Below are 17,939 nucleotides of genomic sequence, written 5' to 3' on the forward strand. Positions count from 1 at the left end.
GACTACTTACAGCTATGGCACGTGGCATCCGCGTAGCCCTTGTCCCCGCAGTCGCAGTGAAATGTGCTCCAAGTCTGAGAGCATTCTCCTCCATGTTCGCAGTGATTTGGCAGGCATCTATTGGAAACAAGAAATCCACAGAGTCTGATTTGCGAGTGTCACCGTGCAGCTGAGGATCGGGAGGGGGAAATGGCGCCAAAGATGTTGACAGTTAATTAGCTGTGGAGACTGAAAGAGATCTGAGCAAATCAATAATTTCAAATGGTGGATACTTGGGAAATTGATGAACCAGATCCGCGAAATTACTAAACAAAAGTCAACCACTCTCTCAAAGAGACTCGACTCCGACTCAATTACGAATGGCTCTTTTTTCTTTTTTCCTTTTTTTTTTTTTTTTTTTTTTTTTTTTTTAATGCCAGAGAAATAACAAACCTCAGAGAGAAAGTGTCGGAACTTTGCTGGATGGTTTTATGAACATTTGCATAACAAAAAAAAAGTGGCCATGAATACATACATTTTAATTAGTCGCTTTGTGAAGCTTCACAGACTCCTCGGCATTTGTTAAAACTGCAATGTCTGACCGATAACTAAAACCTGTCTCCTGGGTGAGGGGTAAAGAGGGAACATGTGTGATCAGTATATAAGATGTAAGGCATGGACATAGAGGACGGGGGCTATGGAGGCCAAACATGAAGCTTCTGGTGCAGGACGAGAACATGTGTGATCAGTATATGAGATACAAGTCATGGACATAGAAGACGGGGGCTATGGAGGCCAAACATGAAGCTTCTGGTGCAGGACGAGAACATGTGTGATCAGTATATGAGATGTAAGGCATGGACATAGAAGACGGGGGCTATGGAGGCCAAACATGAAGCTTCTGGTGCAGGACGAGAACATGTGTGATCAGTATATGAGATACAAGTCATGGACATAGAGGACGGGGGCTATGGAGGCCAAACATGAAGCTTCTGGTGCAGGACGAGAACATGTGTGATCAGTATATGAGATGTAAGGCATGGACATAGAGGACGGGGGCTATGGAGGCCAAACATGAAGCTTCTGGTGGAGGACAAGAACATGTATGATCAGTATTTGAAATACAAGTCATGGACATAGAGGACGGGGGCTATGGAGGCCAAACATGAAGCTTCTGGTGCAGGACGAGAACATGTATGATCAGTATATGAGATACAAGTCATGGACATAGAGGACGGGGGCTATGGAGGCCAAACATGAAGCTTCTGGTGAAGGACGAGAACATGTGTGATCAGTATATGAGATGTAAGGCATGGACAAAGAGGACGGGGGCTATGGAGGCCAAACATGAAGCTTCTGGTGCAGGACGAGAACATATGGGATCAGTATATGAGATACAAGTCATGGACATAGAGGACGGGGGCTATGGAGGCCAAACATGAAGCTTCTGGTGCAGGACGAGAGCATGTATGATCAGTATATGAGATACAAGTCATGGACATAGAAGACGGGGGCTATGGAGGCCAAACATGAAGCTTCTGGTGAAGGACGAGAACATGTATGATCAGTATATGAGATACAAGTCATGGACATAGAGGACGGGGGCTATGGAGGCCAAACATGAAGCTTCTGGTGAAGGACGAGAACATGTATGATCAGTATATGAGATGTAAGGCATGGACATAGAGGACGGGGGCTATGGAGGCCAAACATGAAGCTTCTGGTGGAGGACTAGAACATGTGTGATCAGTATATGAGATACAAGTCATGGACATAGAGGACGGGGGCTATGGAGGCCAAACATGAAGCTTCTGGTGCAGGATGAGAACATGTGTGATCAGTATATGAGATACAAGTCATGGACATAGAGGACGGGGGCTATGGAGGCCAAACATGAAGCTTCTGGTGAAGGACGAGAACATGTATGATCAGTATATGAGATACAAGTCATGGACATAGAGGACGGGGGCTATGGAGGCCAAACATGAAGCTTCTAGTGCAGGACGAAAACATGTATGATCAGTATATGAGATGTAAGTAATGGACATACAGGACAGGGGCTATGGAGGCCAAACATGAAGCTTCTGGTGCAGGACGAGAACATGTGTGATCAGTATATGAGATACAAGAAATAAATAACAGGAGATCAAGACAGCAATCCTGCACTCACCGCAGTAGTGCGAGTCACACGGCTCCTCTCACGGGACCTCCAGCAGACAAAATCAGCGTAGGGCACTCAGAGGCAACTGCCGGCGGTTTCACGCACACAGGTAATGTGCCTCTGAGGCCGGAAGAAGCACATTACCTGTGTACGTGAAACCGCCGGCAGTCTCTGAGCGCCCCATGCTGATTTTGTCTGCATGTCTGCTGGAGGTCCCATGGAGGCCAAACATGAAACGTCTGGTGTAGAAAGTGAACATGATTATACAGGCCATGATTATAGAGGACGGGGGCTTTTGAGGCCAAACATAAAGCTTCTGGGGCAGGACATGACCATATATGAAAATTATATGAGATACAAGCCGTGAATATAGAGAACAAGGGGCTATGGAGGCCAAATATAAGGTTCCTGGTGTAGGAGATGAACATATATGATTATTATATGAGATACAAGCTATGGACATAGAGGATGAGTGACTACAGAGGCCAAATATGAAACCTTTTTGTGTAAGGTGTGAACATATATGATCAGTATATAAGACAGAAGTCATGGGGCCACAGAGGCCAAACATGAAGCTTTTGGTATAGGATGTGAACATATATGATCAATATAAAAGATACATGAAGCTTCAGGTGTAGGGTATGAATATATATGATCAGTATATAAGATATAGAGCCATGGATATGGAGGTCGAGGGGCTATGGAGGCCAAACATGAAGCTTTTGGTATAGGATGTGAACATATATGATCAATATAAAAGATACATGAAGCTTCAGGTGTAGGGTATGAATATATATGATCAGTATATAAGATATAGAGCCATGGATATGGAGGTCGAGGGGCTATGGAGGCCAAACAGGTGCTGTAATTGAACCTAGGGTCCTAATGAAGCCCCTAGGTTTACAATTTTAACCCCTTAAGGACCAAGGATGTACCGGTACGTCCTTGGTCCTGCTCCCGTGATATAATGCGGGGTTACACGGTAACCCCGCATCATATCATGGCGGGCCCGGTGTCATAGTGAAGCCGGGACCTGCCGCTAATAGCGCGCAGCGCCGATCGCGGCGCCGCGCGCTATTAACCCTTTAGCCGCGCGCTCAGAGCTGAGCCACCCGGCTAAAAGTGAAAGTAAAAACTGCCGGTTAGCTCAATGGGCTGTTCGGGATAGCCGCGGCGAAATCGCGGCATCCCGAACAGCTTACAGGACAGCGGGAGGGCCCCTACCTGCCTCCTCGCTGTCCGATCACCGAATGACTGCTCAGTGCCTGAGATCCAGGCATGCGGCAGAATCATCGATCACTGGTTTCCTATGAGAAACCAGTGATCAATGATAAAGATCAGTGTGTGCAGTGTTATAGGTCCCTATGGGATAACAATGATCAATGTAAAAGATCAATGTGTGCAGTGTTATAGGTCCCTATGGGATAACAATGATCAGTGTGTGCAGTGTTATAGGTCCCTATGGGATAACAATGATCAATGTAAAAGATCAATGTGTGCAGTGTTATAGGTCCCTATGGGATAACAATGATCAGTGTGTGCAGTGTTATAGATCCCTATGGGATAACAATGATCAGTATAAGAGATCAGTGTGTGCAGTGTTATAGGTCCCTATGGGACCTATAACACTGCAAAAAAAAAGTGAAAAAAAGGTGAATAAAGATCATTTAACCCCTCCCCTATTAAAAGTTTGAATCACCCCCCTTTTCCCATTAAAAAAACACACAGTGTAAATAAAAATAAAAATAAACATATATGGTATTACCGCGTGCGGAAATGTCCGAATTATAAAAATATATCCTTAATTAAACCGCTCGGTCAATGGCGTACGCGCAAAAAAAGTCCAAAATCAAAAATAGTGCATTTTTGGTCACTTTTTATATCATTTAAAAATCAATAAGTCCTATCAATGCAAAAATGGTACCGTTAAAAACTTCAGATCATGGCGCAAAAAATGAGACCTCTTACCGCCCCATACATAAAAAAGTTATAGGGGTCAGAAGATGACAATTTTAAACGTATTAATTTGCCTGCATGTAGTTGTGATTTTTTCCAGAAGTAGGACAAAATCAAACCTATATAAGTAGGGGATCATTATAATCGTATGGACCTACAGAATAAAGATAAGGTGTCATTTTTACCGAAAAATGTACTACATAGAAACGGAAGCCCCCCAAAGTTACAAAATGGCGTATTTTTTTAAATTTTGTCGCAAAATGATTTTTATTCCCGTTTTTTAGTTTTTTGGGCAAAATGACTGACGTCATTACAAAGTAGAATTGGTGGCGCAAAAAATAAGCAATCATATGGATTTTTAGGTGCAAAATTGAAAGAGCTATGATTTTTTAAAGGCAAGGAGCAAAAAACGAAAATGCAAAAACGGAAAAAACCCCGGTCCTTAAGGGGTTAATATTTCTATTATAATTTGGGGCAGAGTTTGAAGGCATTGTGCCACCATGAGCACATATCCATAGGATTACCAAGACTCCCATTTATACTAAGAACTCTGGACGCTCCTGTCTGAACATGGTGGTGGTGGAGTTTGTGGTGGAGTTTGTGGTGGAGTTTGTGGATGAGTTTGTGGTGGAGTTTGCGGAGGAGTTTGCGGAGGAGTTTGCGGAGGAGTTTTTGGATGAATTTGTGGAGGAGTTTCTGGAGGAGTTTGTGGAGGAGTTTGCAGTGGAGTTTGTGGTGGAGTTTGTGGTGGAGTTTGCAGAGGAGTTTGCAGAGGAGTTTGCGGAGGAGTTTGTGGTGGAGTTTGTGGAGGAGTTTGTGGAGGAGTTTGTGGTGGAGTTTGTGGAGGAGTTTGTGGAGGAGTTTGTGGAGGAGTTTGTGGTAGAGTTTGTGGAGGAGTTTGTGGAGGAGTTTGTGGAGAAGTTTGCGGTGGAGTTTATAGTGGAGTTTGCAGTGGTGTTTGCGGTGGAGTTTGTGGTGGAGTTTGTGGAGGAGTTTGTGGAGGAGTTTGTGGAGGAGTTTTTGGTAGAGTTTGTGGAGAAGTTTGCGGTGGAGTTTGTAGTGGAGTTTGCAGAGGAGTTTGTGGTAGAGTTTGTGGTAGAGTTTGTGGTGGAGTTTGAAGCAGAGTTTGTGGTGGAGTTTGTGGAGGAGTTTGTGGAGGAGTTTGTGGAGGAGTTTGAAGCAGAGTTTGTGGTGGAGTTTGTGGAGGAGTTTGTGGAGGAGTTTGTGGAGAAGTTTGTGGTGGAGTTTGTAGTGTAGTTTGCAGTGGTGTTTGTGGTGGAGTTTGCGGTGGAGTTTGCGGAGGAGTTTGTGCCGCTCATTTGCTATAGAATCACTGGAGATAACTGAGTGCTGTATTTTTGTGGATAGGGGATAAATGTTCATGGTGGCACAACCGCTTTATTAGATCACCTGACATGTCATGTGACTTATTGTAATAGACATAAAAGAGGTAAATAAAAATACAAATAAACTGGGGTATGACTTACAGATTACAATGCAGTTTATTGGGTTACACCATTAAAATACACATAACCCCATTAGAGAAAATGACGACATGTGACCGCGAAGGGATTAACAAATAGTGACATCCACCGCCGCAAAATATTGCGCATAAGATATCGCACATATGTATATCACTTCAGTGGTCACCTGATATTATATAAATATAATTAGTTGTCACTTATCAATCACTTTTCAGTGGCCTATTATATTGCACATTAGCCGGGCTGAAAGTACATGGGAGGGACCTACAGAGGGAATCATTGATATATATAGCGGGGAAGACTGATGTCCCTGTCCCTGCACTCCACTCTGCCGGAATATGACAAAAAACATGTCTCCCTGATGAGCTGAGCGATGGAGGCCAGGTTATTTGTGTATCTAAACTTGTGTATCTAAACTTGTATATGTATCTGCACCTTATTTTCCCTATGACTGTGTACAACCCGCTGATAGGTATCTGTAAGTGTAGGGACAGGGTCCTGAGGCGTGGGGGTCCTTATTAGGACGAGTGCCCCAGTTACATGCCACACAGTAAGGGGAAGGTGTGATTGGGGGCCATATTTGCCCTACGCCTTAGGGACAGCGTACATCAGTCTTCCCCGCTGTATACAGTGATCCCTCAACTTACAATGGCCTCAACATACAATAGTTTCAACATACAATGTTTTTTCTGGACCATCGTAACTTGAAACCAGACTCAACATACAATGCTACAGACAGTCCAGATCTGTGAAATGTGTCAATGGCTGGAAGAACAGACCAATCAGAATGGGCATTTTACTGGTAAATCACCTGTATTACTGAAGTGCCTGCACTGACTGGCTGTCTGGTAGCGCCCCCTACAGTACAGGGAGGTATTACATGTTCTGTACTCTTTACCTGTATTACTGAAGTGCCTGCACTGACTGGCTGTCTGGTAGCGCCCCCTACAGTACAGGGAGGTATTACATGTTCTGTACTCTTTACCTGTATTACTGAAGTGTATGCACTGACTGATGTCTGGTAGCGCCCCCTACAGTACAGGGAGGTGTTACATGTTCTGTACTCTTTACCTGTATTACTGAAGTGCATGCACTGACTGGTGTCTGGTAGCGCCACCTACAGTACAGGGAGGCATTACATGTTCTGTACTCTTTACCTGTATTACTGAAGTGTATACACTGACTGGCTGCCTGGTAGTGCCCCCTACAGTACAGAGAGGTATTACATGTTCTGCACTCTTTACCTGTATTACTGAAGTGTATGCACTGACTGGCTGTCTGGTAGCACCCCCTACAGTACAGGGAGGTATTATATGTTCTGTACTCTTTACCTGTATTACTGAAGTGTATGCACTAACTGGCTGTCTGGTAGCGCCCCCTACAGTACAGAGAGGTATTACATGTTCTGTACTCTTTACCTGTGTTACTGAAGTGTATACACTGAATGGCTGTCTGGTAGCGCCCCCTACAGTACAGGGAGGAACTACAAGTTCTGTACTACTCTTTACCTGTGCCAGGGTTAGCTGCTCCTTTGGACACCAAGTAAGGGCGGCTCCATTTGGGACACTGTGTGTACTGTATAGGACCCTGAAGAAGCTCCTGTCCTCTACATAAACAATAGTTTCCCAACCAGGGTGCCTCCAGCTGTTGCAAAACTACAACTCCCAGCATGCCCGGACAGCCAACGGCTGTCCGGGCATGCTGGAAGTTGTAGTTTTGCAACAGCTGGAGGCACCCTGGTTGGGAAACACTGACATAGACAGTGATATACAGCTCCCAGCAGCTCTTTCTTTCTTTTATATGGAAGGATTTGCTTTATATACAGCTCCCAGCAGCTCTTTCTTTCTTTTATATGTAAGGATTTGCTTTATATACAGCTCGCAGCAGCTCTTTCTCACTTTTATATGTAAGGATTTGCTTTATTTGTATAAGTTATCTACTTATTTTTGTTTAATCCTCACCTTTTCCTATATTTGGATGACATTTTGGTGGTTTCAGAACCAATTACCAGGTTTCCATAGAGTTATAATCTCAACATACAATGGTTTCAACATACAATGGTCATCCCAGAACCGATTAATATTGTAACTTGAGGGACCACTGTATATCTATGATTCCCTCTGTAGGTCCCTCCCGTGTACTTTGATCCCGGCTAATGTGCAATATAATAGATTGTAAGCAGATTTGTAAATGACTTCTATTAAAAAATCTTAATCCTTTCAGTACTTATGAGCTTCTGAAGTTAAGGTTGTTCTTTTCTGTCTAAGTGCTCTCTGATGACACGTGTCTCTGGAAACGCCCAGTTTAGAAGCAAATCCCCATAGCAAACCTCTTCTAAACTGGGCGGTTCCCGAGACACGTGTCATCAGAGAGCACTTAGACAGAAAAGAACAACCTTAACTTCAGAAGCTCATAAGTAGTGAAAGGATTAAGATTTTTTAATAGAAGTCATTTACAAATCTGTTTAACTTTCTGGAGCCAGTTGATATATATAAAAAAGTTTTTTCCTGGAATACCCCTTTAATCTGTAAGTCATACCCCAGTTTATTTGTAGTTTTTTTTAGGAACCGTTGATGGGGAATGTGCGCGGTCTGTATCTGACTAATATTTGAGCGATCCTTTCTGTTGACATGAATGAGGTCACATGATCAGATCTTCCAGTAAACGCTGAATTCTCTGCTCAGACACAATGTAACGCCGCTGTTCACACCGCGTCTCCTATGTCGGCCATAAATGTCTTTCCATTCTCTCACGGTATTAGCGGCGCAGACAGGATACGTTATATCACACGATCCGCTCATTTCTGCCGCCGACAATATTTGTGTAACTGCCAATTTTCATTTCCTTCTGATTGTGACTAAAATGGAGCTGAGAGAAAACGGAGACGGTATTTTCTGCACCTTCCACGGGAAAGCGATTGAACTGCGAGCCCCATTATATCCGACCCAACGTATTCTCATGTATCATAGAGCGAGGCCTGAAATACATCTGCTAAATCCGCCACAACAAAGAAATCAAACGCAATAAGCGCAATAATTCTGTCTGCGCAATTATTGGGTCATTTTGTATCATTTTGCCCTTATTTTCCCGGAATCCGATCTCTTTATTGTAACAGATTTGAACCAAGTGTCTTTATTGTACAAGAGGGATGTCTATAGAAGACTGGGAAAGCGACAATGTATCATCTATGTATCTATCTATATCTAGTATCTATCTATCTATCTATCGATCTATCTAATATATATCTATCTCATATCTATCTTTCTATCTCATATCTATCTATCTATCTATCTATCTATATATCTCATATCTATCCTATCTATCTCCTATTTATCTATCTCCTATCTATCTATCTATCTATCTATCTCATATCTATATATCCATCTATCTTTCTCATATCTATCTATCTATCTATCTATCTATCTCATATCAATCTATCTATCTATCTATCTATCTATCTATCTATCTATCTCTCATATCTATCTATCCATCTATCTATCTCATATCAATCTATCTATCTATCTATCTATCTCATATCTATCTATCTATCTATCTATCTCTCATATCAATCTATCCATCTATCTATCTCATATCAATCTATCTATCTATCTCATATTTATCTATCTATCTCATATCTATCTATCTATCTATCTGTCTATCTCATATCTATATATCTATCTAACTTTCTCATATCTATCTATCCATCTATCTATCTATCTCACATCTATCTATCTATCTATCTCCTATCTATCTATCTATCTCATATCTATCTATTTATCTCATATTTATCTATCTATCTCGTATCTGTTTCATATCTATCTCATATCTATCTATCTATCTCATATCTATCTATCTATCTCCTATCCATCTATCTATCTCATATCTATCTATCCATCTCATATCTATCTATCTATCTATCTATCTCCTATCTATCTATCTATCTATCTCATATCTATATATCTATCTCATATCTATCTATCTATCTATCTATCTATCTCACATCTATCTATCTATCTATCTATCTATCTCATATCTATCTATCTATCTCATATCTATCTATTTATCTCATATTTATCTATCTATCTATCTCCTATCCATCTATCTATCTCATATCTATCTATCTATCTCATATCTATCTATCTCATATCTATCTATTTATCTATCTCACATCCTGTGTCCATACTCGGATCCTCCCTTTATACTCTATGATAAATGCTTCTATGTTTTAGTATTTGTATTGTTATCACATTTTCTGATGTGGATATTATAATTTGACATGGTGCAGTGATAGTTTGGGGTCTACAGAGCTGAAGACTCAGCCCCTCCCAGAAATGTTGTGTTCTTGCAGTGTACTTGGTGGCGCCCCCAGGTGGTGAATGTCCATAATGTAATGTGGGGGTCGTCTATAATGTTACGCTGTTATTTGGAGGCTCTGCACCCCCATAGAGGGCCCTCAAATCTCTTTACAGGCGTACTCCAATGGAAAACAAATGTTTTCAAATCAACTGGTTCCAGAAAGTTATACAGATTGGTTAATTACTTCTATTTAAAAATATTAACCCTTCCAGTACTTATTAGCTGCTGTATACTCTACAGGAAGTTGTGTAGTTCTTTCCAGCCTGACCACAGTGCTCTCTGCTGACATCTCTGTCCATGTCAGGAACTGTCCAGAGCAGGAGCAAATCCCCATAGCAAACCTCTCCTGCTCTGGACAGTTCCTGACATGGACAGAGGTGTCAGCAGAGAGCATTGTGGTCAGTCTGGAAAAAAACTACACAACTTCTTCTGTAGCATACAGCAGCTGATAAGTACTGGAAGGGTTGAGGTTTTCATATAAAAGTAATTTACAAATCTTTATATCTCTCTGGCACCGGTTGAATTGAAAACATTTGTTTTCCACCGGAGTACCCCTTTAAATATAAGGACTGTGGAGGTGACCTGAGATTTAATTTCTGCTCCAATCGTCCCTTTTTGTTACGATATTATGAACCCGCGGATGCGGCTGAGAAGTCGTATCTCACAAACAGTTAACAAATTCCAACATGGGGAAAATTTAGCTTGTTCTCTGTGAAATCCTCCGGACAAAGTGCAGACAAAAAAAATCTACCTAGGTAAAGGTGGGTTAGTAAAGATGAGTGAGCAGGTAGGTATGAATTGGTGAGTATAGTAGGTGGGTGGGTATAGATTGGTGAGTATAGGTAAGTGGGTATAGGCGGATGGGTAGCGGTGTGTATAGGTAAGTGAGTATAGGTGGGTATATATAGGTGGGTGAGTATAGGTAGGTGGGTATAGATAGGTAGGTGGAAATATGTGGGTGAGAGTATGTAAGTATATGTAGGTGGGTATAGATAGGTAGGTAGGAATATGTGGGGGAGTTTATATGAGTATATGTAGGAGGGTATAGATAGATAGGTGTCGGTAGGTGAGTATAGGTAGGTGGGTATATGTGGATGAATATAGATGGGTTTAGATAGGTGTATATGTGTTAGTGAATACAGGTGGGTATAGAGAGGTGGATAAAGGTAGGTGTGTATATGTAGGTAAGTATAAGTGTGTATATATAGGAGAGTATATGTAGGTAAGTATAGGTGTGTATATATAGGAGAGTATATGTAGGTGAATGTAGGTGGATGTGTGGATATAAGTGGGTATATGTAGGTGAGTATAGGTAGGTGGGTGGTGATATGTACGTGGGTATTATATGCAAGTAGGTGTAGGTGGGTAAGTATACACTATGTTGGTGAGTATAGGTGGGCATAGATAGGTGAATATATGTGAGTGGGTTCTGTGCCCTTTGGCTGACTGTGTCCATGTCTTGGGTTTATTCTATATACTTCTATGTATTTCTATATACTTCTATGTATTTCTATATACTTCTATGTATTTCTATATACTTCTATGTATTTCTATATACTTCTATGTATTTCTATATACTTCTATGTATTTCTATATACTTCTTTATATTTCTATATACTTCTATGTATTTCTATATACTTCTATGTATTTCTATATACTTCTATGTATATCTATATACTTGTATGTATTTCTATATACTTCTATGTATTTCTATATATTTCTATGTATATCTATATACTTCTATGTATTTCTATATACTTCTATGTATATCTATATACTTATATGTATTTCTATATACTTCTATGTATTTCTATATATTTCTATGTATATCTATATACTTCTATGTATTTCTATATACTTCTATGTATATCTATATACTTCTATGTATATCTATATACTTCTATGTATATCTATATACTTGTATGTATTTCTATATACTTCTATGTATATCTATATACTTGTATGTATTTCTATATACTTCTATGTATTTCTATATATTTCTATGTATATCTATATACTTCTATGTATTTCTATATACTTCTATGTATATCTATATACTTCTATGTATTTCTATATACTTCTATGTATTTCTATATAGTTCTATGTATATCTATATACTTCTATGTATTTCTATATACTTCTATGTATATCTATATACTTATATGTATTTCTATATACTTATATGTATTTCTATATACTTCTATGTATATCTATATACTTGTATGTATTTCTATATACTTCTATGTATTTCTATATATTTCTATGTATTTCTATATACTTCTATGTATATCTATATACTTGTATGTATTTCTATATACTTCTAGGTATTTCTATATTCTTCTATGTATTTCTATATACCTCTATGTATTTCTATATTCTTCTATGTATTTCTATATACTTCTATGTATTTCTATATACTTCTATGTATTTCTATATACTTCTATGTATATCTATATACTTCTAGGTATTTCTATATTCTTCTATGTATTTCTATATACTTCTATGTATATCTATATACTTATATGTATTTCTATATACTTCTATGTATTTCTATATACTTCTATGTATTTCTATATACTTCTAGGTATTTCTATATTCTTCTATGTATTTCTATATACTTCTATGTATATCTATATACTTATATGTATTTCTATATACTTCTATGTATTTCTATATACTTCTATGTATATCTATATACTTCTAGGTATTTCTATATACTTCTATGTATATCTATATACTTGTATGTATTTCTATATACTTCTATGTATATCTATATACTTCTATGTATTTCTATATACTTCTAGGTATTTCTATATACTTCTAGGTATTTCTATATTCTTCTATGTATTTCTATATACTTCTATGTATATCTATATACTTATATGTATTTCTATATACTTCTATGTATTTCTATATACTTCTAGGTATTTCTATATACTTCTATGTATATCTATATACTTGTATGTATTTCTATATACTTCTATGTATTTCTATATACTTCTATGTATTTCTATATACTTCTATGTATTTCTATATACTTCTATGTATTTCTATATACTTCTATGTATATCTATATACTTCTATGTATTTCTATATACTTCTAGGTATTTCTATATACTTCTATGTATTTCTATATACTTCTATGTATTTCTATATACTTCTATGTATTTCTGTATACTTCTATGTATATCTATATACTTCTATATATTTCTTTATACTTCTATGTATATCTATATACTTCTATGTATTTCTATATACTTCTATGTATATCTATATACTTCTATGTATTTCTATATACTTCTATGCATTTCTATATACTTCTATGTATTTCTATATACTTCTATGTACATCTATATACTTCTATATATTTCTGTATACGTCTGTGTATTTCTATATACTTCTATGTATATCTATATACTTCTATGCATTTCTATATACTTCTATGTATTTCTATATACTTCTATGTATTTCTATATACTTCTATGTATTTCTATATACTTCTATATATTTCTATATACTTCTATATATTTCTATATACTTCTATATATTTCTGTATACTTCTGTGTATTTCTATATACTTCTATATATTTCTGTATACTTCTGTGTATTTCTATATAATTCAATGTATTTCTATATACTTCTATGTATTTCTATATACTTTTATGTATATCTATATACTTCTATGTATTTCTATATACTTCTATGTATTTCTATATACTTCTATGTATTTCTATATACTTCTATGTATTTCTATATACTTCTATGTATTTCTATTACTTCTATATATTTCTGTATACTTCTGTGTATTTCTATATACTTCTATGTATTTCTATATACTTCTATGTATTTCTATATGCTTCTATATATTTCTGTATACTTCTGTGTATTTCTATTACTTCTATATATTTCTGTATACTTCTGTGTATTTCTATATACTTCTGTGTATATCTATATACTTCTATGTATATCTATATACTTCTATGTATATCTATATACTTCTATGAATATCTATATACTTCTATGCATTTCTATATACTTCTATATATTTCTATATACTTCTATGTATTTCTATATACTTCTATATATTTCTGTATACTTCTGTGTATTTCTATATACTTCTGTGTATATCTATATACTTCTATGAATATCTATATACTTCTATGTATATCTATATACTTCTATGTATTTCTATATACTTCTATGTATTTCTATATACTTCTATATATTTCTGTATACTATATATTTCTATATACTTCTGTATATTTCTATATACTTCTATGTATTTCTATATACTTCTGTGTATTTCTGTATAATTCTATGTATTTCTATATACTTCTGTGTATTTCTATATACTTCTGTGTATTTCTGTATAATTCTATGTATTTCTATATACTTCTGTGTATTTCTATATACTTCTATGTATTTCTATATACTTCTATATATTTCTATATGCTTCTGTGTATTTCTATATACTTCTATGTATTTCTATATACTTCTATATATTTCTGTATACTTCTGTGTATTTCTATATACTTCTATATATTTCTGTATACTTCTATATATTTCTATATACTTCTGTGTATTTCTATATACTTCTGTGTATTTCTATATACTTCTGTGTATTTCTGTATAATTCTATGTTTTTCTATATACTTCTGTGTATTTCTATATACTTCTATGTATTTCTATATACTTCTGTGTATTTCTATATACTTCTATGTATTTCTATTTACTTCTATATATTTCTATATGCTTCTGTGTATTTCTATATACTTCTATGTATTTCTATATACTTCTATATATTTCGATATATTTCAGTGAATACTTCAGACACTGAGGGGCCTGAACAATAGGAACAATCTGTAATTTACACAAAGTCCAATAATAGTTTCAACCTCAACATAAATAGTGACACAAGCAGAACGGCTCCTTAATCCTTTCATTCGCTTCACACATCACAGGATTATTATAATGTTTGGTGGATTTCACCAATCACATGATGAGGCCAATCAGGGTCTATTCATCCGGCACCAATATCCACTACTCAATAATTAGGTTCCATTCACTGACAGGATCAGAGTCAGGACGGATATAATTCTGCTCTTTACTGTAAACATTTCTCCCAATTCTCATTTATTCAGCTGTAAATGTAAAAATCTGCAAAGATCAGAATAATATAGAGACGTCCTGGGCTCTCAATAATGACTATATTTTATTTCATTCTGATTTCTGGGAAATAACTATAAGAAGCCATAATAACCAAAACACTATTCTATTATACTATATACAGAACACTACAACCCCCAGCATGAACGACCTCTAGACATGACCAAAACACTATTCTATTATACTATATACAGATCACTACAATCCCCAGCATGACCGACCTCTGGACATGACCATAACACTATTCTATTATACTATATACAGAACACTACAACTCCCAGCATGACCGACCTCTAGACATGACCATAACACTATTCTATTATACTATATACAGAACACTACAACCCCCAGCATGACTGACCTCTAGACATGACCATAACACTATTCTATTATACTATATACAGAACACTACAACCCCCAGCATGACCGACCTCAAGACATGACCATAACACTATTCTATTATACTATATACAGAACACTACAACCCCCAGCATGACCGACCCCTAGACATGACCATAACACTATTCTATTATACTATATACAGAACACTACAACTCCCAGCATGACCGACCTCTAGACATGACCATAACACTATTCTATTATACTATATACAGAACACTACAACCCCCAGCATGACCGACCTCTGGACATGACCATAACACTATTCTATTATACTATATACAGAACACTACAACCCCCAGCATGACCGACCTCTGGACATGACCATAACACTATTCTATTATACTTTATACAGAACACTACAACCCCCAGCATGACCGACCTCTGGACATGACCATAACACTATTCTATTATACTATATACTGAACACTACAACCCCCAGCATGACCGACCTCTGGACATGACCATAACACTATTCTATTATACTATATACAGAACACTACAACCCCCAGCATGACCGACCTCTGGACATGACCATAACACTATTCTATTATACTATATACAGAACACTACAACCCCCAGCATGACCGACCTCTAGACATGACCATAACACTATTCTATTATACTATATACAGAACACTACAACCCCCAGCATGACCGACCTCTAGACATGACCATAACACTATTCTATTATACTATATACAGAACACTACAACCCCCAGCATGACTGACCTCTAGACATGACCATAACACTATTCTATTATACTATATACAGAACACTACAACTCCCAGCATGACCGACCTCTAGACATGACCATAACACTATTCTATTATACTATATACAGATCACTACAACCCCCAGCATGACCGACCTCTAGACATGACCATAACACTATTCTATTATACTATATACAGAACACTACAACCCCCAGCATGACCGACCTCTAGACATGACCATAACACTATTCTATTATACTATATACAGAACACTACAACTCCCAGCATGACCGACCTCTAGACATGACCATAACACTATTCTATTATACTATATACAGAACACTACAACCCCCAGCATGACCGACCTCTAGACATGACCATAACACTATTCTATTATACTATATACAGAACACTACAACCCCCAGCATGACCGACCTCTAGACATGACCATAACACTATTCTATTATACTATATACAGAACACTACAACCCCCAGCATGACCGACCTCTAGACATGACCATAACACTATTCTATTATACTATATACAGAACACTACAACCCCCAGCATGACCGACCTCTAGACATGACCATAACACTATTCTATTATACTATATACAGAACACTACAACTCCCAGCATGACCGACCTCTAGACATGACCATAACACTATTCTATTATACTATATACAGAACACTACAACCCCCAGCATGACCGACCTCTAGACATGACCATAACACTATTCTATTATACTATATACAGAACACTACAACCCCCAGCATGACCGACCTCTAGACATGACCATAACACTATTCTATTATACTATATACAGAACACTACAACCCCCAGCATGACCGACCTCAAGACATGACCATAACACTATTCTATTATACTATATACAGAACACTACAATCCCCAGCATGACCGACCTCTAGACATGACCATAACACTATTCTATTATACTATATACAGAACACTACAACCCCCAGCATGACCGACCTCTAGACATGACCATAACACTATTCTATTATACTATATACAGATCACTACAACCCCCAGCATGACCGACCTCTAGACATGACCATAACACTATTCTATTATACTATATACAGAACACTACAACCCCCAGCATGACCGACCTCTAGACATGACCATAACACTATTCTATTATACTATATACAGAACACTACAACCCCCAGCATGACCGACCTCTAGACATGACCATAACACTATTCTATTATACTATATACAGAACACTACAACTCCCAGCATGACCGACCTCTAGACATGACCATAACACTATTCTATTATACTATATACAGAACACTACAACCCCCAGCATGACCGACCTCTAGACATGACCATAACACTATTCTATTATACTATATACAGAACACTACAACCCCCAGCATGACCGACCTCTAGACATGACCATAACACTATTCTATTATACTATATACAGAACACTACAACCCCCAGCATGACCGACCTCTAGACATGACCATAACACTATTCTATTATACTATATACAGAACACTACAACCCCCAGCATGACCGACCTCTAGACATGACCATAACACTATTCTATTATACTATATACAGAACACTACAACCCCCAGCATGACCGACCTATAGACATGACCATAACACTATTCTATTATACTATATACAGATCACTACAACCCCCAGCATGAACGACCTCTAGACATGACCATAACACTATTC

The 17,939-nt window shown here is 37.4% G+C and overlaps 1 protein-coding gene across 1 annotated transcript in view; it reads right to left on the reverse strand.

Annotated features, from left to right (window-relative positions):
* CNTNAP5 (contactin associated protein family member 5) overlaps positions 1-17,939 on the reverse strand; it is a gene marked incomplete in the record, with an annotated part of 569,649 nt that overhangs the window by 207,675 nt on the left and 344,035 nt on the right. Inside the window, 1 exon segment of the mRNA XM_056536567.1 lies at positions 11-117. Within this exon segment, the coding sequence (XP_056392542.1) occupies positions 11-117 (107 nt within the window).

The sequence above is a fragment of the Hyla sarda genome, chromosome 8, assembly GCF_029499605.1.
Source record: "Hyla sarda isolate aHylSar1 chromosome 8, aHylSar1.hap1, whole genome shotgun sequence".
NCBI lineage: Eukaryota > Metazoa > Chordata > Amphibia > Anura > Hylidae > Hyla > Hyla sarda.